General features: G+C 36.3%; 1 protein-coding gene across 6 annotated transcripts in view; it reads left to right on the top strand.

Moving 5' to 3' along the window:
- Positions 1–24,104, top strand: part of DCLK2 (doublecortin like kinase 2) — a 208,498-nt gene that overhangs the window by 168,159 nt on the left and 16,235 nt on the right. For all 6 annotated transcript variants that reach the window (XR_012476985.1, XR_012476984.1, XM_074229154.1 and 3 more), the window contains 4 exons: positions 7,738–7,857; positions 8,570–8,716; positions 17,428–17,561; positions 19,641–19,718. Coding sequence is in view for 4 of the 6 variants with exons in the window: in XM_074229154.1 (XP_074085255.1) it covers positions 7,738–7,857; positions 8,570–8,716; positions 17,428–17,561; positions 19,641–19,718 (479 nt within the window). In the remaining 2 variants the exon portion in view is untranslated. The remainder of the gene's footprint in view (positions 1–7,737; positions 7,858–8,569; positions 8,717–17,427; positions 17,562–19,640; positions 19,719–24,104) is intronic.

Genomic DNA, 24,104 nt, shown 5'->3' with positions numbered 1-24,104 from the left:
TGTGTGTATATTAATGGAGTATAGTTTTCTCTTAAAAGGTGAAATAATTTGGAAACTGAGTATGATGTTTAAAAAAAAATTAAAACCATGATTTTGGTAGAGTGTTGCAAATCTGACCAGGTTAGGGCCATGAATCTTTCAGGTTAGTGCTTCCTGAATTTCAAAGTTAAAAAAAAAATTAGAAGCACTTCTTCATCCATGACACCTCATTTTTTAGATGGAAAAGCTCCACCTTACTTTAAAAAAAAGTTTTTAAAAAATAAAACAATCTTTCTCTACATCTCTTCTTGTACTAGTAATAAGAAGAAATAAAGGATTATTATTTTTATTTTTTAATTAATTAATATATTTAGCTTTATCACAATACATACTTTCTAGAAGTCATTCAAATAACTTTCTAAATTATATTCCCTGAAATCAGTTGAGCAAAAACACCTATTAGAATGATTTCTACTGCTGTCATTTTGTTTTTTCATTCAGTCAGCAAACATTTATTACAAGTACTGACTGAAGAAACACAGAACAACAAAAACAGCCCCTAACTTCAGGAAGCTGATATTTTAATAGAAAATATAATTTGTATATAAATACTGTAGTTGTATACAAGATACATATAGAGTAGATAGGATGCTACCTTAGAGTGTGGAAGCAACTAGCAGCTGAGATGGTGGAGAGGATAGTAAAAGCCTGCCTCTTGCTGAGGTGGTTTTTGAGCTGAGCTTATAGAAAGCCAGGAATTCTCAGAACGGAAGAGGAAGACAAGGGGGGAATAGAAATAAGTCTTCACATAGTATCCACTATATATTTGTCACTGTGCTAAGCACTTTACAAATATCTCATTTTCTTCACAACAACCTCTCAAAGTAGATGCTATTAATATCCCCATTTTATAAATGAACGAAAGGACTGAGACATCTAGTATCATAATCTGAACTGAATTTGAATTTAGGTCTTTGTATGAGGAACACCAAGTAGAATGGTTTGACTGGATCAAAAAAAATGTAAAGGAGTAATGAAGCCTGTGATAATAGGAATAGATTAGGTTTTGAAGAGCTATAAATGCCAAACAGAGGAGATTTTGTTTTTACTAGTTGTAATAGGGAGACACTGGAACTTATTGAGTGGGGTGGGGGAGAGAGAGAGTGAGGGGCAGCATGGTCAGATCTGTTCTTTAAGAAAGCTACTTTAGCAGTTGTATGAACATGAGACAGGGAGATCGATCAGAAGGCTTTTGGAAGAGATAGGGAAAGAGCACATGAGGACCTCAACTAGGGTGGCACTTGTGTAAATGGAAAGAAGTAAATGTAAAGAATTTGTACTACAGAAGCAGAAAGACATGGCAGTAGATTGACTATTTTGGGAATAAGAGTGAGGAATGAAGGAAGATACCAAGATTAGGAACCTGAGGGGCCAGGAAGATGATTGTGAGATCTGATATTAATGGAAAAAAGAGAAGCAGAAAAACAAGGGACATTTAAAACTTAGGGGATAATTGCCAACTGATATAGCAGATACCAGGAGGTTGACCTTGAGTTCTCTCAAATGAGGAATCAAATAGTAGTGTTTGTGCTGTTAATTTCCTTCCCCTACCCTCAACTCCATTTAGTTTCTACATGCAAAATACTGTGATTCCTTGGGGAAGGGGAAATAATTTTCTAAAGCTCTTAAAAATTGTTATGGCAATTATCAATTGAGTCCAACTCTTTGTGATCCCAATTGTGTTTCTTGGCAAAGATATTGCAATGGTTTTCCATTTCCTTCTCTAGCTCATTTTCCAGATGATGAAACTTGAGGCAAGTGGAGTGAGGTGACTTGCCCAGAGTCACACAGCTAGTAAGTGTGTGAGGTGGACTTTGAGTACAGTTAAAAATGAGCCTTTCTGACTTGAGACTGGACACTCTATCTACTGAACCATCTACCTAACTGCCCAAACTCTTAATAAGGACTCACTTAATAATATAGCTTTGTATAAATCTGTGTATTCTTGTATATATTCTATAGCATATAATATAAATATGTCTACATTCCCAGATTGAGGAAGGGTAGCACTTGCAGTTGCAAAATTTTAACGATCAATGGCATATATTTATACATATAAGAAGGAAGCGTATTGAGCTACAAAGACAAGGCAGTAAAACATTGCAAACAGTTTGTTTGACAGGGAAAGATGATAGAGTGAGTTAGGAAATTATAACTATTTTTCCATGGAGGAATGAGGGCCATGTTGATATTGAATAGTATGACTGTGGTAGATCCAGTCAGCACATTGATGTGATTTCTTCCAGTTGTTTGAGAGTATGAATGAAAAGCCACCTGGGGGTTGAACACTGTCACTATTGGGAGGGAGGAGTAGGAAAGGATCAAGGACTCAAGAATAGTAGTTGGTATATAGTTGTTTGGTATCAACTAGGGTCAGAAGAAAGTAAAGGCAGAGAAGTAAAGGGACAAATAATGAGAATCTATTTTTCTTTTTGGAAGAAAAAATATTTTGCAGAGTCAAATTAAAATTTTTCCTTTCATCTTTTTTAAAAGTTAAGCATTTACTGAGTAAAGGTCATTAAATGTATAACTAAGTGAAATTTCAGCAACCATAGGCATGTTTTTGCAGCTGTAAAGCTTTTACTTGTGAACCTTGAGATCAGTGCCCTCAAATAGGTGATTAAAATGTAGAGGTCACTTTGAAAACTTGGCTCTTTGTCTTTGATGTCTCAATGTAGTCTAGTTTAAAAAACCCAACGATATTATTTTAAATTGTATTTCCTCTGACTTTTCTCCCTTTTGCTGACACATTTCAGACTCAATTTGCTTGGTTTTCCAAAGTTAGTGATTGTGGGTGTTGTATGAGTATGGCATCATCTTCATCTTCATCATCATCATCATCATCATCATCATCATCATCATTATTATTATTATTATTATTATTATTATTATTCACTGTTCTGCCTTATGAACTGAGATGATGAAAGTGACTGTGCCTCTTTTCCATTGTGTTTAGAAGTCTTATATTTAGAAGCCCTATTAGCAAACATTCTTTGCATCATTTCTTTTGAATATACTCAAAAGAGGGAGCCCTCATTCAGTAAGCAATAAGGGTTAATCAGTCAGCGATTCAGAATAAGAATAGATTCCTTATTCCTTGGCAGCATGAAGCAGTACATTATCCTAAGGCAGGGACTACTTCCCTCTTACTCATTTGAAACGTACACACACACACACACACACACACACACACACACACACGTCAAAAATGATCTTGTGTTCTCTTCATGCAAATACGTTTTTATTGTCATCCCCTCTGTTTTCATGCTACAAAACAAGACTTTGAAATGAGTTGACCTGTCAATTGTTTGAATGCATTATTATGCACCAACCATTCAGCATGCATATTGGTAGATTCTTAGTAATGAAAACTTACAGTGGTAGAAGACAAAAATAATATGTAAATGGAATTTAAATATCTGCAAATGATTATGCACTTTTGCCAAACATTAGTTTCCTTTGTGGAAAACAGGATATGGAGAGGATATCATATAGAAACATAGCTCTTACCCTGCTGTTTGTGAAGTTAGAAGATAACATTGATAATAGTGTTTAGATATGATTGGTCTCAGAATTTTGGTTTTTTAATATGTAGATTAAAAAAATTGAAATGCAGATGAATTGTAAGGGATTAACTCTTTAGAAGCATTCTTAAGGAAAATAATAAAACAATGAGGGAGAAAAATAACCTTCTACTCCCCAGCAGGCTGACCATACAGAAGTTCTGAACCATTGAAAAGCAGCATGTGGAAAGTTGCATGAATATGTAAGCAGAGTTTCTGGAATAGCACCTCATTTTTACAACATCACATTTCTGGTGGCCCCAGGAGAAGCCTTACTGTGTATTTCTGAGCATTTTCCATTGTGTCTTTATTGGGTGAAAATGTAGTAACTCCAGGGAGAAGCAATCCTCTTACTATGTAATATCATAAAATATCAGAGTTGGAAAAAGATCTCATAGGTCATATAGTCCAAACTACCTGATAAGAAATGTCCTCTACAGCTTTCCCAAGAAGTTAATCATCTAATCTTTTCTTGATGCTCTCCAGAGAGAAAACTCTCTCCTGAGGCTGCCTTTGGGTAGCTTATCCTAATTTTCATGAGTCCTTTTTTGGTTAGGTTTTTGCAAGGCAAATGGGGTTAAGTGGCTTGCCCAAGGCCACACAGCTAGGTAATTATTAAGTGTCTAAGACCAGATTTGAACCCAGGTACTCCTGACTCCAGGGCCGGTGCTCTATCCACTGCGCCACCTAGCCACCTGAGTCCTTTTTTTTGTTTGCCTTATTTCTGTCATTCTAAATGGAAATTTACATCCTGAATACAAGCAGTATAGAAATTTTTCTGTAATCATTATAATTCTGGAGGAAACTTAGAAGCACTACAGGACTGGTTTAGCTTTAAATGACAGTTCTCCATCACATTTGGTGTTCATGGTTTGGACCGGCAATAAGTAATTTATCTTAATGCCATCATACTATCGAAACAGCATCCAGCTTTTTATTTCTAAGATAGTCAGGAAACAAATATTTCAAAGAGGTGGGTTAAAGAGTGCTTATTTTTAAACTAGGTGCTTTTTAGTATATAGAAATGGTAGTTTGTGCCAGACTTTTCCTTCCCTTCATCTACTGTGAAAAAGAGAAGCTGACTGTACAACTTCTTCCTTATGGGAGATTTTTTCAGCTTCTTCTGAGTATTGTATCACCTAGAATTGCTATCCCTGTCTGATTTAGAAAAAAGTAAAACTACTTTCCCGAAGTCCTAAAAGAATAGTTCTTAGGATTTCTGAGGTTACTAAGATGTCAACTTCATAATTGTGTGAAAATTGGCTTATGTTATTGAAAATTGGAGGGGGAGGTTGTTGTTGTTTATCCTTCTTTCTGGAAGAGGACCAGTACATGCAAATGAATTCAATTTAAGTGAGCAAGGGCTGGGCAAAGAGCCTCACTTTTCTTCTTTAGAATCAGTCACCTGGATCCAGTGACCTGATATGGATCAGGATGACTGGAGATACCCCTGGATGCAGTGAAAGACCTTGAAGTTTTTAAACTAGGGTTTTAATAGCTTTCAGTTTAACTGAGGCAATGCCCATTCAGTGATTAAGGCAGGTAAGGGGAGGGGAAGGAAGGGACTAAGGAATCTCCCATGACAGTCATTAAGAGTATGAAAGACTCTTCTATTTTGGAGTGATTGTCATGGTTTTACTTGAAGCCCAGGGGGTTAGATGGCATCTCAAACCCAACAATAGCATAATTTTTACTTGAAAATTTTCAAATAGTCAAATATATTGAACTTTTCTGTCATTTTTCCTTTTGAGAAATTCAACTGAATTTCATCCATATAACTTCACAAACCATGTCCTTAGTTTGATGCTGGTAAATATTTAATAACCAACTCTCTGGAAAAAATAATGTACACAAAACACATTTATAAGTTTAATTTGTATTACTAACATTTTCTTTATCATTTAAGTTTAAACAATCAAGAAATAATAAAGCAAACTATGATTTGTCGTATTTTGGTATTTCAAATGATAAATTCTAACATTACAAATTTAATGTATCAGAATGGGCGATTGTTTGAACATTCACTCATTTTAGAAACTATGCAACAATGCAGATCTCAACAATTCCTATGTAATTTGTTGACATTAAGTTTAGAGATTTAACAAAGTTTATGCAACTATTATGTGACAGAGGAAAAAAATTAACTTGAACTCTTCCACAATCCCCAATTCTATCCACTATGCTGTGTTCCATCTTAGAGTCCTTATTTATTTATTTATTTTTGGGTCAGTGGTCCAGGACTATTAATATGATTAACATATTAACAATATGTGTGTGTGGGTGCATATAATACTACATAGTATACAATATGGATATAGTGTCAAACTATATAATGAATATATGTGTGCATATATATGTAATGTCTGTATACATTATATATATTTATACATGTACATACACTTATGAATATAAATTCATTATGTATATATGTACATGTATACATATATAAATGTATGTAAATATGTGTGTATATGTGCAAAGAAATTATCTGTATGTTTTATAAGATTGTTTCTCTATAGTGCTGATCTTACATGGGTTTCGTCAGCCCTCATAGATAATCCACTGTTGGATATTTTTTTACAGAGTCAAAATCAAGTTAAAATTAAGATAATAATCTTCATGGTACTATATGTGTCCAGATTTCTATGATCCAAGATAATAAAGAATGTTTATCTGGAGAATGAATTCATGAGTAATAGTTAAAATATCCTCTTCAATTCCAGCATAAGTTAAAACAGATTAGTAGCAGTTTAAAATTTAGTGATATCTTCAATCCTATTAACTGTATTCAAAATACTAAATTGATTAAAATTTAAATATTATACATTCGGATGTTGTGAATCTTTTTCCCCCTCTGGAGTTTAATAAAATTATCTGATTATTATCAGTTCTGGAAAAACAAAGATTAAAACATACTACTACTACTACTACTACTACTACTACTACTACTACTACTACTACTACTATTTGTCAGAACCATACAAGATAAAATCATCTCTATGAAAGCATAATGTTATCTTATCACTTTCCTCCCAAGTGGACAACTATATGAATGAGAATTCCTTTAAGTTACTAAAGTAGTATTAATGATAGCTGTAACAGTAACTACAGAAAGCTAATTTATCTTCAAAATAATTGTATTCAAAGCTTGCAGCATCTAGCCTACTAAGTTACAGAATGGAGCTTTGAACTAGCATCTAATAAATATTTGTAGTTAAAAACTAATTTATGCCTGCAAGACAGCAAGAATTCTGCCCTTTATAAACCAAAATAACATACTGATTCACAGGTAGATGAGTCAAGTAGTTTCATTCCTATTCTCTTTTTCTCTTCCTCGGCTAACCCATATACTTTTTTTTTTAAGACAGCTGATTACCTCCTACAATTTGGGCCATATATTCCCTTTCTCATGAACCTTCATTAGCTTCACATTTCCTCTGAACAAAATGTCAAGGTTTTGGGTTATCATTGAGAACCTTTGTAGACCTTGTAGCCAAACAGCCTTACTTGCAGTTTTCCAAACTTAGCACTTCCTCTTCAGTTCCATGCCTTTGAAAAGGCCATCCCTCTTTAATGGAATACATTCCCTCTATGCTGTCATTTCTTATAACCTTAGTTTCCTTTATGCACCTCTTTAGTATGCTCTTTTCTCTCAAATTAAAATCATATACTTCTCTATGTGTAGATTGTATCCTTCCCCTAAGTAGAATATAGTCTCTTTGAAGACAAGCAGTTTTCTGTCCTTGTATCCCCAACTCATCCCTTACTCAAAATTTGCCTTGCACAAGATGTATGATGTAAATAAATGTCAATAAATTCATTTTGGAATGGAATCACTAAAATAGAGGAGCAAACCAAGTCATTCTTCTCAAGGTAAAAGATTCATTCGTTAACATACCATAAAGTTGGGGTCATTAGCATTGTTCTCCAACTAACTAAGCTAAAGGGCACTGTCCACAAAAGAAACCTATTTACAAGAACTGTTGGTTGGAGTTTGTGTTAGAAATGCAGAGGATAAAAATTAAATAGCATATATAAACACTTTTCAAACTTTAAAGCATTTTGTAAATACTAACTATTATTAGAGGAGAGACTGCTATTTTCTAAATCAGTTTCTCTAACTTCCATTTCATAGGAACACCTGATTGAAAATGAAGTATCAATACTGCGCAGAGTCAAACATCCAAATATAATCATGCTGATTGAGGAAATGGATACTTCTACTGAACTTTTTCTGGTGATGGAATTAGTCAAGGTAAGAATAAGAAACCTTAGAAATTTTTTTTGATCTTTTTCAATGCCCTGTCAGAAAAATACTTCACTGGCTTATAACTATTGCTTTCTTCAATTTTAGTTTTAACCGTATTATTCAGCAGTTCAAAAAACATCTATGACTCCCTATTTCTAACCTACCTAGCCTTATTTCATATTAGATTCTATATTCCTGCAAAACCAGACTATTCACTACCCTTACCTTTACCTCTTCTTTGATCTCTGGACATTTGCTGAGATCATCCCCCATGCCTAGAAAGCATTCTTATTCTCATTCTTAGCCTCATCTTTCAAAGCTCTACTTAGATACTCCCTCTTCTGAAAACCTCTGATCCCTGCATCTTGGAAATGTGAATTCATTCTCTCTCTCTCTCTCTCTCAATTTTTTTTTCAAATATGTTGGATCTTTTTAAGCTATCACATCCTTCCTTATATTATACTTATCTTAGAATGTTAAACTCCTTAAGGACAGGAGGTACATTTTTTAAAAATTTTATACTCCTAATACCTAGCTCAATGTTTTGAATATGGTAGTTAAATGAATAAATATTTATTAAATTGAATTGCCCATATTAATTCTAATTTTCCATGTACATTTTAATGGAATATTTCTTCTACTCTGATATAATAAACTGATAGCTATGCATTATACTAAGAGGTAATTGCTTTTTGACATTTTGTGATATTTGCTTTAGGGTGGTGATCTCTTTGATGCAATTACTTCCTCAACCAAGTACACAGAGAGAGATGGGAGTGCAATGGTGTATAACCTAGCTAGTGCCCTGAAGTATCTTCATGGTCTCAATATTGTGCATAGAGATATCAAGCCTGAGAACCTTTTGGTAAGTCAGCATGATGGTGGGAGTCATCCGCCAACCTCATGCTTAAGTTTTTCTCTGAAATGATTAGGATTGTATGTTAAAAGGAAACAACTGTTAGTCTTTGCTAGTCATGACAGAGTTCTGTGGGTGCATGCATTTTGAGTATCAAGTAGGCTGGAAGTAAAACAATTTACTTAAAATTTTGATAGGCAGTGGAACTGATATTGTTTAATATTTGCCAGAAACAGAAACCCTTTCTCATTTACATTTTGATCATAGGATCAAAGATTTAGAGCTAGATTAAAGCTGGAAAAGACCTTCAAACTTATCTAATCTGACCTGTTATTTTATACAAGAGGGCACTAAGGATGAGAGGAGTTGATTGATTTGCTCAAGATCTTGTAGGTAGGAGGGTCTGGGCCAGGATTGGAACTGAGTGTCTGCACTGTGCTACTCCCAACATGGTTGTTCGCCCTTCCTTTTCAAAAGAAGTGACATCTTGGGGTGCTAACTCAACTTGCACGTGAATTGGATTTAATTGAGGCAGAACTGACCAACTTTGTCAGACTCGTGCAGTTTGACTGGTGGTGACTCAGAATGCAATGAATGATCTTGGCATCTTGGATACCTGACTAAGCTCTCTCCAGCATGGTATTGTGGGTTTGACCATTTATTCCAGTCACCTCGTTTTACATATGAGGAAACTAAAACCTTGAAAAGTGGAGTGATTTGTCCAAGGTCATACACTACTTAATGACAGAGCTAGAAATAAACCCTACATCTGAAAAGCAGTTTGATGTTCTATGACACAACTTTTTGTGCAAATGAGTCTAAAAGAGTTTAAATGTGACATTCTCAGTGGTTCTTTGGTAGATTAAAGAATTGTTTTTAACCTCCCTCCACCCCAATAATATCATTTGATAGCTTCTTATTTTCTTCATTTTAAATGATGTGAGTTTTTCTTTTCCTTCCTGTCCTTTCCCCTGAAGGAATTATATTTCATTACTATGTCTTCCCATTAGGGAAATAAATATCTCCTGCCCTGTAATGTGATATGTATCATAGACTCTGTTTTATGAACTCTAAGATGGAATTGAAGACAGAATTGTAATCCCTATCTCCCAGGCAGAGGTGAGGATCCTGTCTGCACAATTCAAAACAGGTGTCCCTGTAGCATTTATCAGGACCTGGCTGTTTCTGCTGCAGATTTCTGTTTTATTTACTATGTGCCAATTATCCTGCAAGAGAAACAGATACAAAAATGATTATGTGTATTTTAATTAACCAACTCTCCTGATATGAAATTATAAGACTGATCCACAAACAAAAACCAAAATACTTCTCTCCTTTGCTTCTTCAGCCTGTGTCCAATTGAGTTCAGTTCACCAAAGCATTTAATTTTTTGCAAGGAACACATTGTGCTAAGTATTAAGAATATAAAGAAGAAAATAGTATTGTACTTGCTCTCAATGAACTAAAATTTGCTGGGAGATTCAATATATACACCGATAAGTAAATGTGAATGCAAATAAAGTAAATGCAAAAAGCTTCCAAGTATATGCAAAATGATTTTTGAAAGAGGGCATTAGTTATTTCACACTACATACTGAAGAACAAGAGAGAGATTTTTCAGGACTCTAAAAGGGAATAATTGATCTAGCATCGATGTAGTTTAATTGTAGAATTGGTTCAGGCATGGTTGGATTGTGGCAATGAGGAAATGGTGAATTTCCCCCTGCATCAGTGAATTTCTTTGTCCCTGTACTCTGCATGTACATCTTCTTTCTTACAGCTTCTTATTATGACAATGTCCCTGTATTTGCCCTCCAGCATTTTCTTTCCCATCAACATGTATAGATTTTTAACTGCACAAAAAAAACATTAAAATCACAGAGTTGAAATTTTTGCACATGAAGTTTCATTTGCTTAAAAAGCTCCATGCATTTGCCTTCAGTGAGATACATGCCAACAAATTAATATTACCTGAAAGGACGTAGGAATGAACATGGAATGAAAGTTTTCATCTTGTAAATTGACTACCACCTACTCTTGAGGTGTAAGTTGACTGGAAGTAGAGAATTATAATTGTAACAGAAACAATTTGTAATCTCAAATTGGGTGGAGATTCCCATTCTTGAGGTACCATTGATTTATTGTTTAATGTAAATTTTGTAAACTGATCTCCTTAGGCTTTACCCTCTACCTAGTTCCTGGTCCAGTATAGGGGAAGGGAGTTCACCGTTTGCTCTCTGGATGAGAGGCAAGACATAAAACCCTGGGTTGGATTCAGCTCAGGGTCACCAATCTTCTCTGACCTGTGGCCCAGCTATGCTGCTTGGCTGTTCTTTTATCTCTCTCTATCTCCCTAGCCCTTCCTATGTCTTGTAACCTTTTTAATAACTTTTTGTTTTATTTCCAAAAAAAAGAAAGTTATCACCCACGATGGACTAATAATAGTAACTTGATATTTATATGACATAGAAAGGTTTACAAAATGTTTTACATACATTATCTCATGTAATAATCACAGGTGTCAAGATGCCCTAGCATTATGTTGATATGAAAATTTAGGATTTCTGAAAGACACTTAGATGTCAAAAATGTCTTCTTCGCAAAGCAAGCTTAAATAGATCATTCCGCAGATGCAAGATTACTCACTCTCATTGACACCAGACTCAGCTGGGAAAGTGTCTCACAATATTGAGAATAAATGCAAATAGTGACTGTAAGTTTCTTCCTGTTTCTAAAAAGTAATTCCTTTCTTTGCTATCAGATCATTCAGCCATCTGATTTGCATCCCTTTTCCCAGTAGCCCAGCTGTAATTTATCAACTCTGCCTGGAAAGATAGATGGGCAGTCATGCCAAGGAGCACGGGGCTTGCCATTAATGCCGTGAGTTACAGTACAGCAGTGCCCTGTTGGAGCTTACTGGGGCAGACCAGTGATAAATTCAACGTTTCTGAGAGATCTTGGGATGGAGGAGGGAAGAGGGCTCTACACATTCACTGGATCATTTAAATCATGCTGGAGCACTTTGCTAGGAGAATGAAGCTGTGCTGCTTTTGCATATGGAAGCTGATAGTTAAATGTCCTTTTTTGAATCACACTGACACATGGAGCAGAAAGAATTATTCTATATCTGCAGTTCATAGCACAGCAGGGGAGGAGCGATTTCTTAATACTGATGCGCAGGGTCATAACTAGCAATTTTGGCACTTGGAGCAATTTAGTTTGGGTAGAAATTTCAAGCATTATTGGGAGGTCACTATTGCTTAATTGGAATGTGACATCACAGAGTAGGAAGCCTGAAATCAGGTTGTTATTTCTAACTTAGTGCTAAGCTCATTTGTTTCTGTAAGGTATAAGGAACCCAAGTGCTCTCGGTGCCTGCTAAAACTTGATGCTTTGGTGTCTCTCATCCTGTCTTAGAGTTCTTTCTTAGTTTTCTATGCACAAAGTCAATATTCCATAGGTAGCAAGGGCAAGACGGAGAAGTTTGTCCATTTCTCTTCAGTGGCAAGCTGAGGCAATCACAGTGACATTATTTAAGTGGTAAATAAAAATTTAATATGTGGGGCTTATTTTTTGGGGAGGGGAAAATCATATTTTCCTCCAATTCAGGAATTGTTAGCTTATGGAGTTGGTCCAATTCCTTCATATTCCAAATGAGGAACATCAGAGAAGTTAGGTGACTTCCCCAATGTATCCAGGTAATAAGGAACAGAGTTGGGTTTTGGATTTGAACCTTCACCTCTGATTCTTTGACCATATAAAGACTATCACAAAAATATTTTTGTCTCTGGCTAAGAATTAATATTCACCATATGTGTTAATTGTATATAAGTGGTGATAGATAGGGGAGAGTATGTTTTTTATATGTCTAGCTCATAGGACATTTTCCTTTCAGTGCTGTTTATCTCTATTGTAATCTGACTCAGAGTTCTACAGGGTAGAGGGGGAGAGGAAAGGAGGGGAAATGTTGGATTTGGGGACTTCTCCTTCTACACAGCAAGCCCTGAAACTGGCCCCAGGCATGACTAGGTTGAAATTCTTCAAGTGGAGAGGAGAGGAGGGAAATGTTGGACTTTTGGGTTTTTCCTTCTACATGGGAAGCCCTGAAGCTGGCCCCAGGCATGTCTAAGTTGAAATTCTTCAAGCAAACATTGCTTTTCTGAAATTGTGTGTAATAAGTATTTGTTTTAGCCTCATGATTCAGCCAGTTGGCAAATGATACTAATAATGTAACTCACTGATGCAAATTACTCAGGGGAAATTTATTCCTAAACTGTGGGTTATGATAAATACGCTATAAATTACAGTTGTAATTCTACATGTAATATTTTCTCTTTAATATTTACATTAAACATTATGAATGAAAATTCATTCTTTGGAAGTCTGTTGGATGAATGCAAATCTGGTTCCTATTACTTTTCATAAAATATTGATTGCCTTTAAATTTGATCCTGTTCAGTTCAGGGCAGATTTTGGATATTAAGCACTATTGAGTTGAAAAAAAAATACCCACCATTATTCTTTAGTCATTTTAAAGCATAAAAATGAGATTTCTTTGTGGCTGTGTATTGCTATATGTATAACAGAGGAGAAATAGGGCAAAAACATCATTATAACTTAATTTATAATTAATTTTATGATTAATTACCCAGAAAAGTCCTGTGAATGTTTAATGAGCTAGAGGACATGATTGACCAAACAATTTTAATTTTAAACTTTTAAGAAATAATGGAGAATCTGGAACCAAAAAATTGAACTACTTGATGGAGGTGATTAAGGGTAATATAAATTCCCAGCACTCAAGTGGTGCTCATATCCTAGATCTCAAATCAGGAAGAAGAGTTCAAATCCAGCCTCAGACTAACTGTGTAACCTGGGTCAATCATTTAACCCTATTTGCCTTAGTTTCCTCATCTGTAAAATGAACTAGAGAAGTATCTTTGCCAGTAAAACCCCAAATGGGATCATGAAGTTGAACATGACTAAACAAAAGATAGAATTCATTTTAGGGGAATGTAAAGATGTAAAGATGACAACTGGTCTGTCATGAATGTGGAACAAAAAAAAAGTCAAACTAGATAGCAGAGTGTGATGGGGGAAGCTGACTCCTTCAGGATCCTCTCTCTCCCCAAAACCACTTTGCTCATCAAAGGTAGTGTAATTGTTTTTTATCTTGTGACTTCTTTAAAAAAAGAAATAATGCATATGTTCTTTTTATTAGCCATAAAAAGTCAAGTTAATTTGTTCCTTGAACCTAATTAACCATTGAGGATACAATTGCTGTCCCACTCATTCCATTTCTCAGGGCAGGGCTGTAAATACAAGTAATCACACAGCTGGTTTAAGTAGCTGCGGTGGGAATCTAGTGGTCCCCAGGAGGCAGGGCCCACCAGGATGCCCTACAAGGGTTAGCTGGTCCAGAAGCAGGTCAAAACTTCTGTGCTGATCAGCCATGGGCCTGGGCTCTAACCTCCTAAAAGAAATCATAAAATGAAGTAGATAGACTAGGTAGCCTGGTCTATTTTGCAGCTTTCAGTCTATAATCCTTTGATTCTGTCTCTTCCTTGAATAAAGAATAACTTTAAATACATAAATCTTAAATAATTTTAAAAAGGAGCATTCCCCCTTTTTTTTTGGTGACTTTCCCAGGGTTGCATAGCTATTAAGTATTCTGAAACTGGATTTAAATTTTGCTCTTATCTACTCTGACACAAGCTGCCCCATGGTAATAATAACTTGCATAAGAAGTTAAAAATAAAAATGTTATTTTTCCCCATCCAAGTATATGATCTCCCTTAAAAAAGATTTAAGAACTCCCATCATAGATTCTGTTCTCTAAATATTTTCATACTTGTGCCTCCTCTTCCTATTAGATTGCAAACTACTAGTGGTCAGAAATCTGATATTCTATTCAAGTCAACAAATGCTAATTTGGAATCTATTGTGTCCCATGCTGAGTCATTTTAGGGGCTGCTTATCCAATTTTGGTGTTCACCTGATTCACCTAACCCTTACCTGTGGCTTCAAGAAGCTATAGCATAGGTAGTGGTCACACCTGAAGAAGCTGTTTTGGCAGATCTCAAACTCATCATTGATTAGGGACTTGTCTATCCTAAGCCTGTGAAGCTTTCCTCTAGTGAAATGGGTGGATGAGAACAACTTATTCCCACGGCCATGAAGGCAACTGAAGCTTAGATCTTGGTTAGGCATAGGAAATGACAATGACATCTACTATATTCCAGGTTAAGTGGTCTTTCCACTGGACATTGAAGACTCTGGGAGAGTGAGACTGGCTGCTTTGCATAGTTCTGCCTTACTTATATCCAATTCATAAGCAAGTTAAGACTTCTGCATTCATTGGTTCCCTCTGAAAGGAAGGGTGAACAACAACTCAGGATCTGGGTATACACAAACTTGACAGTCTCTGCCTTCAAAGGGCTCATAAAGGATAATGGGCCTTGGACTTAGATTATCTAATCTAATCTCCCATTTTATAGTTGAAGAAATGCAGATCAGGGACCTGAAGCAATGTACTAAGGTACATCATAAATAGCAGAGCCAGGAAAACTGAGGCCTTCTAATGCCAGTTCTTTTTCCATGATTTTATACCGCTTTCCAATCTAATTAGAAAGATTAAGGCATGTCTTATGCTACTCTATCCACCTCACAGTGCCTTCACAGGAGCTTCACACTGCCAAGTGTATAATACTGTTAACTCTAATTTTCTTAGGCTAAAAATGAAATACCCAAATTAGTCTTATAAATGAAGTTTATTCTCCAGGATCTTACCCCAAACCCATGGGTGGATGGCATTCTTATGAATGCTAATGCTGATACAAAATTTATACAGAAAGGACAAAAAAATCATAAAAACTGAGTTAAGTAACCAATGAGATTTCACATAGATGACATGGTTTTACAATATGATTCTCTCAAATCTTATAATATTTGCTTAAAATTCCTATTAACAAGAATTCCACTTATGCTGAAGAGTAAATGTTTACAAATAACAATAGGATTTTCTCTCTGCTCATCCAAGATGTCTCTTATCTTGAGTTTTTTTGATCAGGTAAGGAATTTATTGGTGCTGTCACTGAGATGACCAGATAGTACTGACACAGGCCAAGTCAACATTGTAGGAGAAGGGCTTTACATAGAAGACTGGCATTTTGTAATTATTAGTTAAGGGTTAAGAGACTAACTTCTGGTCAGAAATATATAGATCAAAAGCATTAATTTCAATTTAAAGAACATCAAATTAGATAGTACATATTTGTGAAATGAGTAGTGGAAATGTATATGTCTTAACTAGAGGGATATGCATTTAAGATACAAATATATCATATGACCTAGTCCAAAAAATTGCCTGATAACTTGCAAAATAAGAAATAAGACCAGCTCTCTTCTCCTTCACTCCCTTCTTGTCCCAGTCCAACCTTGAACTGGTATTGAGGGTAAATTTAAAATTAGGTAAAATTTATCTGAGGCAGTTTTCTCTTTTATTATTCCCCTTCTGCTGCCAAGCCCTTCTCCCACAATATCTGTCCATCTGCTGTTGTTGCTGCTGTCAATACATGGAGGGTCCCAGGCCCACCCAAGATCTCCTGTTGTCTCATTGCTGCCATGTTTTTACCCCGAACCTTTTTGAAATTAGCCTATTCTTTGCCTTTTCTCCTTAGGGCCATGCTTCTGTAGGGGCTAGACATCTAATCTGATTAATTTCTTTTCTTTTTTTGATAAGGGGAGGGAAAACATTTTGAGAACCAATCTTTCTACCTTCCCCCACCCCTGAACCATTGTTTTATAACCCAAAGGTTAGAGCCTAATGGAAAATTCAAGACAGAATATTAAGGACAGAACCATGGCAGGTTATTGGGGGAGCAATTTTCAGATTTATAGTTTTATGGTACTCCATTAGGCACATATTAACAATTTTCTTAACATTTACAAAATAGTTTGCCCCTTTAGTCCTCAATGCAAATAGTATTTGTATTTCAAAGATGGGAAAAATGAAGTCCAGAGTGGTTGGACAAGTTGCCCAAAGCAAAATGAGTGTTGGATGCATAGCTGCAAAGAGCTCTGCCTATTCTTGGGTTTTGGGGTTTTTGGGGTTTTTTTTAGGATTTTGCAAGGCAAATGGGGTTAAGTGGCTTACCCAAGGCCACACCACTAGGTAATTATTAAGTGTCTGAGACCAGATTTGAACCCAGGTACTCCTGACTCCAAGGCCGGTGCTTTATCCACTACGCCACCTAGCCACCCCTTGGGTCTTGTTTTGGGAAGAATGGAAGTGAGGTGGTACAGCAAACTTAGAAAACCATCCCTCAGCCCCCAGAAGGTGTTATAGCAAAGAACCCTAGATTTAGAATCAGAAAACCTGAGGGTGAAGCTCAACTTTACCATTTACTGTGTTAACTTTCTGCACCTCATTTTCCTCATCAGTACAATGGAAGTGATAGTCAGACTTTACCCTGGGGCCTCCTTTTAAAATCCAAATCTTTGATCCTATTATAATCACTCAATTTTTTTCAAGACAATATTGAAGAACTTGAAAATAGTAGCACTTGTCTCAAAAGAAAAAGGAATTTAGGCCAGTTTTTCTCTCCTTATATTTTTATATAAAGAAAAACACATCTCTCCTCTACCTCTCTCCATCGTCTTCCCCTGTGCAGTAATGGAGAGACCATTTTCTCCTAATTATTGACTTCTCTTGTCTGTAGGTGTGCGAATATCCAGACGGAACCAAATCCTTGAAACTGGGAGATTTTGGACTGGCTACTGTGGTTGAAGGGCCTCTATATACTGTCTGTGGCACACCCACATATGTGGCTCCAGAAATAATTGCTGAGACTGGGTAAGACTCTCTATATTTGGGTCATTGTTTTAGCATTGAGTAAAATGATAATAACCCTTGCATTCTGCTTTGCTGCTCATGTATTCTTGGCATATCCCCACTTCTGGCATGGAAGCTTCTCCACTGTGCCAGGGAATTTATGAAAAAATGCCCTCTCCCATGTGGACCCTCTTCCTTGGATCCTGGAGTTCTGATTGTAATTGTATTTCAGAACTTGTAATGAACAATTTCTTCTCTTTTTGTTCTTTTTTCCTCTCTTCACCCTTAAAATGAAAGCATTATAAAGAATAATTTTAAATAAGCATCTAGGTTTGAGTTTTTAAAGGATCAAATTATCAAAAAAAGAGGACAATCAAAATAACTTTTCCTCTGCATGTAACTATACACATGAGGAAAGAAATCAGAATGAAGATAAAAACATAATGAGTACAAGAATATAAATAAAAACATGAATAAAAGGTAGTTGTAATAACTGATGTGAAATATCTTGTGTTGAAAGAAAAAAGGATTTAGATAGCAAAAATCCTTCCTCTAAAGAGAGGAAGTGGGATGGGGAAAGAGGGATGGGGGAAGAGGGATGAGAGGCAGTGGGTGGGGGCATATAGAGAAGAGATTCTAGGTGCAGAATGTGGCTTATACAGTCAAACTTGGTTGCCTTGTCATTTATTTCTGTTTAAATTAATTTTTTTTATTAACACAAGGAAATATTCATTGTGGGGGGAAGTATATTAGGTATGATTGTGATATTTTTAAAAAGGAAGGATAACAATAAGAACAGCTATAAAAAATTAATTTCTTTGGAGAAAAGCCTTCACTATAAAAGAAGTTCAAATTTCTACCAACTGGAAAAGTTTTGACTGTTGGCCCATCAGTAGCAATGGAGAACCTCAGCAGCAGATACTTGACCTCTCAATGGTTGTTTTATTTTTGTTTTTGCCTAAAGAGCTTCTGAAAGATGGTTGACTAAGACATGAAACCCTTGTGGTCTTTATCGAAGGGGTAGTAGTCATGCCATTGAAATTGCAGACTTTCAACACTTTGAAATTACATGTATGTTTGTACATGTAATATATACATATGTGTGTATGTTTGTGTATAAAATTTTATATATGGGAAAACAGGTGATCAACCACTCTTCTCTGGGTGATTGCCAGCATGCATGCTGAATGGTGACCTTGAGCAGGGGGGAAACCATTAAAAGACAGAAAATAAGAACGTTCTCCCATCACCCCGATTTGCTCTTTCCTTTTATAGAGCTGAAAGAAAGAAAAGGTTATGGCTCCAGCTCATCTATGCGATTTCTCAGTCACCTGTAGTGGGGGTGGTTCTACCCAACAAGGGTCTGGGAAGTGTCGGATGTCCTCTGTCATTCTTTGTCATTCCAAAAGACTCCTCATACAAGTAGTCTCCTATTCTTCCTTATCATAAGTGAATAAAAGAAGGATTTTTTTTCTATTTTGATACTGTTGAGTTCAACAAGCATTTATTCATCACTGAAGAGACCTGTTCTAGGCTATGGGGAGCCAAGGATAAAATGAGAAATAGTTTCTGTCTTGAAAGAGCTAACATTCTATTCAAGGTCTTTGTTGCAAAGGATTCTTTTAATCTTAGAATTTCTTATGGGTTATTAGGGATTTTTGAAAATATAATCTAAAGAGCCAAGAACTTCCCTCCCCATTCTACTATTCTTGAGAGAAAAGCAAAGCTTCAAGGAATATGCAGTTAGTTATGGTTTGGTCTGCAAGAGGAGTCTGTGTGTCTGTGTTCTGTGACTGTATATAATGTGTATGTGGCGGGGGGGATATCTAGGGTCACAAGCATGGTTATCCTGCACCTTTCACATATAACCGAGAAACTTGGGTTTTTGTAGGCTTTGCACTCAAAATAATTTAGAATGAGGTTCTAACTTAGAAAGACAGTAGTATTTTCCTTTGAGGGAACAGAGTGGGCACACTTCTAATGATTGAGGCATGGGAGGGTCTTCTTGATGACTAAAGCTAGTGGTAAGCTATATGGTAAGTTCTTGAATCTGACCTAAGTAACACTTTTTTTCTCCTTTTCCCAACTTGTTTTTTCTAGCTATGGCCTGAAGGTGGACATCTGGGCAGCAGGTGTGATCACATACATCCTTCTCTGTGGTTTCCCACCATTCCGCAGGTCAGTCTCTGCTCCCCTGATCTAGAGGGCTGTGAGCCAAGACTGCCTAGAGGGGGAGAAAGTCGAATATGAAGTGGCTGATTTTTCCTTCTCTACTCAGGAACTGCAAATTTTTAAGTGGATAGCTGTCTTCTTCCAATATACTTCTTTAAAGTCTTCCTTCTCTCTTATCAAACTAAAAGAAATCTTTTGTTTTTTAGTTTTTAATTTTGTGTTTGTTCAGGTGTTTTTCAGTCATATCCAAATCTTCATGACCCCTTTTTGGGTATTCTTGGCAAAGATACTGAAATGGCTTGCCATTTCTTCTCCAGAATACTTTACAGGTGAGGAAACTGAAGCAAACAGGGATGAGTGACTTTCTTTGGTCACACGGTTTGTAAGTGACTGAGGTTGGATTTGAACTTGGGAGGATGGGTCTTCTTGACTTCAGATCCATCTTTCTATCCACTTCAACAACCAGCTGCTTTAAGTTATTAGTTCTTTGTGTATACATGTGGCCTAACTGCCTATCATCATCATCATCATTTATTAAGCATCCATGTTCCAGACACTGTGCTAAGTAGTAGATATTCAAAGAAAGGCAAAAGCATGTTCTCCGCCCTCATGGACATTTTAATAGGGAGGAGGAGAAGAGAGATACATCCATATAGACACATCTCTATCTATACAGATATACATGTATACATACATGTATGCTCACCTATATATATAAATATAAAGTACAGTATAATGTGAAGATTACAGTGGGAAAGTTTTCCTTTGTTATTGCAGAGCCGTTCCTCAGACTAAGGAAATTCTCATACATCATTCTTTTAGATCTAGAGGAGAATGCTCATCCAAACTTCTCCTTTAATAGATGAATCCTAGTAAAGTCACCTGGCCCAGGAGGCAAGAACAGAGCTAGAATTGACATCCAGATCCTCTTCAGCCAAATTCTTGGCTCTTTACCTTGAACCATGTCTCCTTGGAGTCCTGGCAGTTTACTGAGGAAGTGAGGGTTAATGGAATAAAGAATATATAAAGAGTATGTGAAGCAAAGGTGGGTCAGGACTCCGGGTGCTCTGGGGATCACATAAACCTTAGGGATTATCTCCCCATCTCACTAAGGCAGGTCAAGACTTATTCCCATTCAGATATTGAGCCCACTTGATTTCTATTCTACCATGGAATCTGTGTGTGTGTGTGTGTGTGTGTGTGTGTGTGTGTGTGTGTGTGTGTGTGTGGAGGTGTAGAAGGGAAGGAAAGGGGAAGTTCATAGGCTTTTATAAAGCACAAAGCAGTTTTTAAAAACAGCATTCTCTCATGGTTAGAGTCTATATCCTTTTATTTTTTCCTTTAAAAAAAACCCCTCAAATCCCTGTTTACTCTACAGGCTTTCAAATAGTTATTCCAATCAACTCAGACATGCCCTTCTGGGTTAATCAGATTTGTAACATTTGGGCAAGTTCATTAGAAATCAGAGGCAGAGGTTGTTTTGGATTGGTCATTGTTTTCATCATTTATGACCTGTGTAACCCTGGGCCAACAGCTTCCTTTCTCTGGCTTCATTTTCTGCATCTCTAAAAGCAGGGAGTTGAACTAGATGACTTCTAAGGTCAATTGTGGTGGTTCTAAATTAAGCTCCAAGAATCCATTTACAAAGGAATGTGTCCACACCTCCCTCTAGTGTTTCCAAATGTCAAATGCAGCTCCTGGAAGCTTTTTAAAGCAAAACAAAAACAAAAACAAAAATTAAACACACAAACAATTTTGTTTTATTTCTTTGGCTTGAACTACTTTTTATTTTCAGTTCCTCTTCTGACTTCAGAAAACGGATCTTGGTTTGGTACTCCAGTCAGATAAAGTACATCAAACTGTACTGACCATTGACCTGAAAATCAGTTGTCAGGTTTTGTGTTACTGTTACCCTACATCTTGGAGGTGAAATCCTGAACAGACACACATTTCCGTTTCACAGACACATTTACCTCTTGACACGGTGTCTGTGAGCGAGTCAGAAAAAAATTTAAATTTATCATTTTATTTCTGGCTTTTGGGGAGATGTTCATTTCCTGCTTTGACATCGAGTATAACAAAAAGGACCCGAAGTGAGAATTAATCCATGGGTATTTTGTATTCTGAAATCATGGAGCAATCCTGATCAGATCATATGGCCATCATAGGACTTTCTGGTTCTAAAAGATGAAGATGCTATTTTAAATAATAGAAAAATAATGTCTAGCAATATTTTACATTTGCAAAGCACTTTAAGATCTGCAACATTTTCTTCCTGGCAATTTTGTGAAGTCCCTAGTCTCAGTAACATCAGCTTGGAGATGATAGACTTGATACTCAGTGAGGTTAAACCTTTTATAGAATCATGTATCCTGAGGAATCTTTTTTTAAAAATGCAAAGGAAATAGAGGCCAACAAAAAAGCTTTGAAAGCTATAGTTTCAATTTGTTAGATAGTTAAAAAGAAATGCTAGTAGATACAAGAAAAGGTTTACAATTTTTCATGTACAGTCTTTTAAAATACTTGTATATAGAAATACCCAATTTTTAAAGCTGGTTAATTAAAAAAAAATCTATGAGTTTTATTTTAGGTAATTTTCTTTCCTTCCCCCTCCCCATCCAAATTCATGATTTTTATAAACCTATAAATTAGACTTGACAGCTAGATTAAAGAGGGAAAACCTAGCCAGAAGGGATTATTACTATTTACTTTGCTACTCTAGTACTTTAATTTTTTTTTGTTTTTTTGTTTTTTGATGGGGGAAGGGAAAGGAAAAAAAGAGTCCTTGGAAACAATTTGATAATAGTGGAAAGAGCCCTGAAAGTCAAGGGATCTCTGTTTTTGAATTCCATTCTGACAATAAATAGCTATATGATCATGGCTAAATTATTTAACCTAGAAGAAGCTGTCTCTTCAACTTCAGACTGGGGAATAACAATATTTGTAACTTGAAGTTACAGGGATGTTGTAGGCTCCAAGTCTGTAAAACACTCTGCAAAAAAAAATAAAGTGCTATATAACTATTCTTGTTATGATGTATTTGATGCCTTCCTTAGATACTTCTTTCACTCCTATTAGAGGAGAATTAAACTAAGAAAAAAATATTAATTGTGTGTTTGAAGGAAACTGTCTTAAAAGGAATGAGCATTTACTTTTTATCTCCTACAGCACCAGATGCTGGGATATAAATACCAGCAAAAAAGAAAGCTAGCCCCTGTCCTCAAGGGGCTTACATTTTAATGGAAGAAGGCAATACACAGATGGGAGCTGAAGGAAGGGGCAGGGAAAGAAGGTACCTGAATGCATAGTACTGAAATAAAATAAGGGAATAACAGGGAGCAAATGTAATGAAAGTTGACTGACCTGCATCCTTCTCCCAAATGGAGGGAGCGGAACTCGGCAATTGGCAGAATGGGGCAGTTAATGGAATTTTTACTGAGAAGTTTCTAGCCTGGGTAGAACAGAGTAGGCCAGAGACAGAGTGCCAGTAAACAGGTAGCAGCTTAATTATTTTCATATAAAAACTGATACACAAATCATGGGATTACCCCCTCGGAGCTCTTCCTTACTGTAGTTCAGGCAGAGAATATATATATAAGGACTATAAGTGTGAAGGGAGGTACATCATAAAACAATCAGTTTGGGGGCTTGACAAGCCCCATTGTGCAGGACAGTTACATTACCTGTGACCATACCAATTAGGACAACACCAATGTTTTCAAGTCCTGTAGGAATGGTTAAGTTGATTGTATAGTCTTATATTAGTATTTTTTACTTGGGTGCAGAATAGATTATGCCAGCTTTACTTAACACAGACAAAAGAATGTGAGACTTGTCGGTATTAAAACAAATTACTCTAGTTACTTTGTTTTCCCTGTTTTTTTGTTTTGTTTTGTTTTGTTTAGGTTTTTGCAAGGCAAATGGGGTTAAGTGGCTTGCCCAAGGCCACACAGCTAGGTCATTATTAAGTGTCTGAGGCTGGATTTGTCAGGGACTCCTGACTCCAGGGCCGGTGCTCTATCCACTGCCACCTAGCCGCCCTGTTTTCCCTGTTTCCCAAGACCAGAGTCTGCCTATGAAAAGGATCTCTAAACACCATTTTATTATTATTAAATTCAATATACATATTAATCAATATGAAAATCATAATTTTTTGACAGGGCTGGTGAGCTGTAAGTGGCTGCAAGGTGAAAAAGTCACTGAGAGTAGAGCTGAGGAAGGTGTCAGGATGAGATTGCAGCTGAGGGTTGAAAGCTGGAAAGTCAGATGCACTGGAACCTTCTTCCCTGTCTGGTTCTTTTTGGCTTTCAAGCTCTTCTTTTTGAATTTGTTATTCTATTATTAGAGGAGACGTAGCATAGCAAAGAGGACTCCAAAAACTTGGGTTCTATT

The sequence above is a fragment of the Macrotis lagotis genome, chromosome 3, assembly GCF_037893015.1.
Source record: "Macrotis lagotis isolate mMagLag1 chromosome 3, bilby.v1.9.chrom.fasta, whole genome shotgun sequence".
Lineage (NCBI taxonomy): Eukaryota > Metazoa > Chordata > Mammalia > Peramelemorphia > Peramelidae > Macrotis > Macrotis lagotis.
This window is presented reverse-complemented; position numbering and strand designations above follow the sequence as displayed.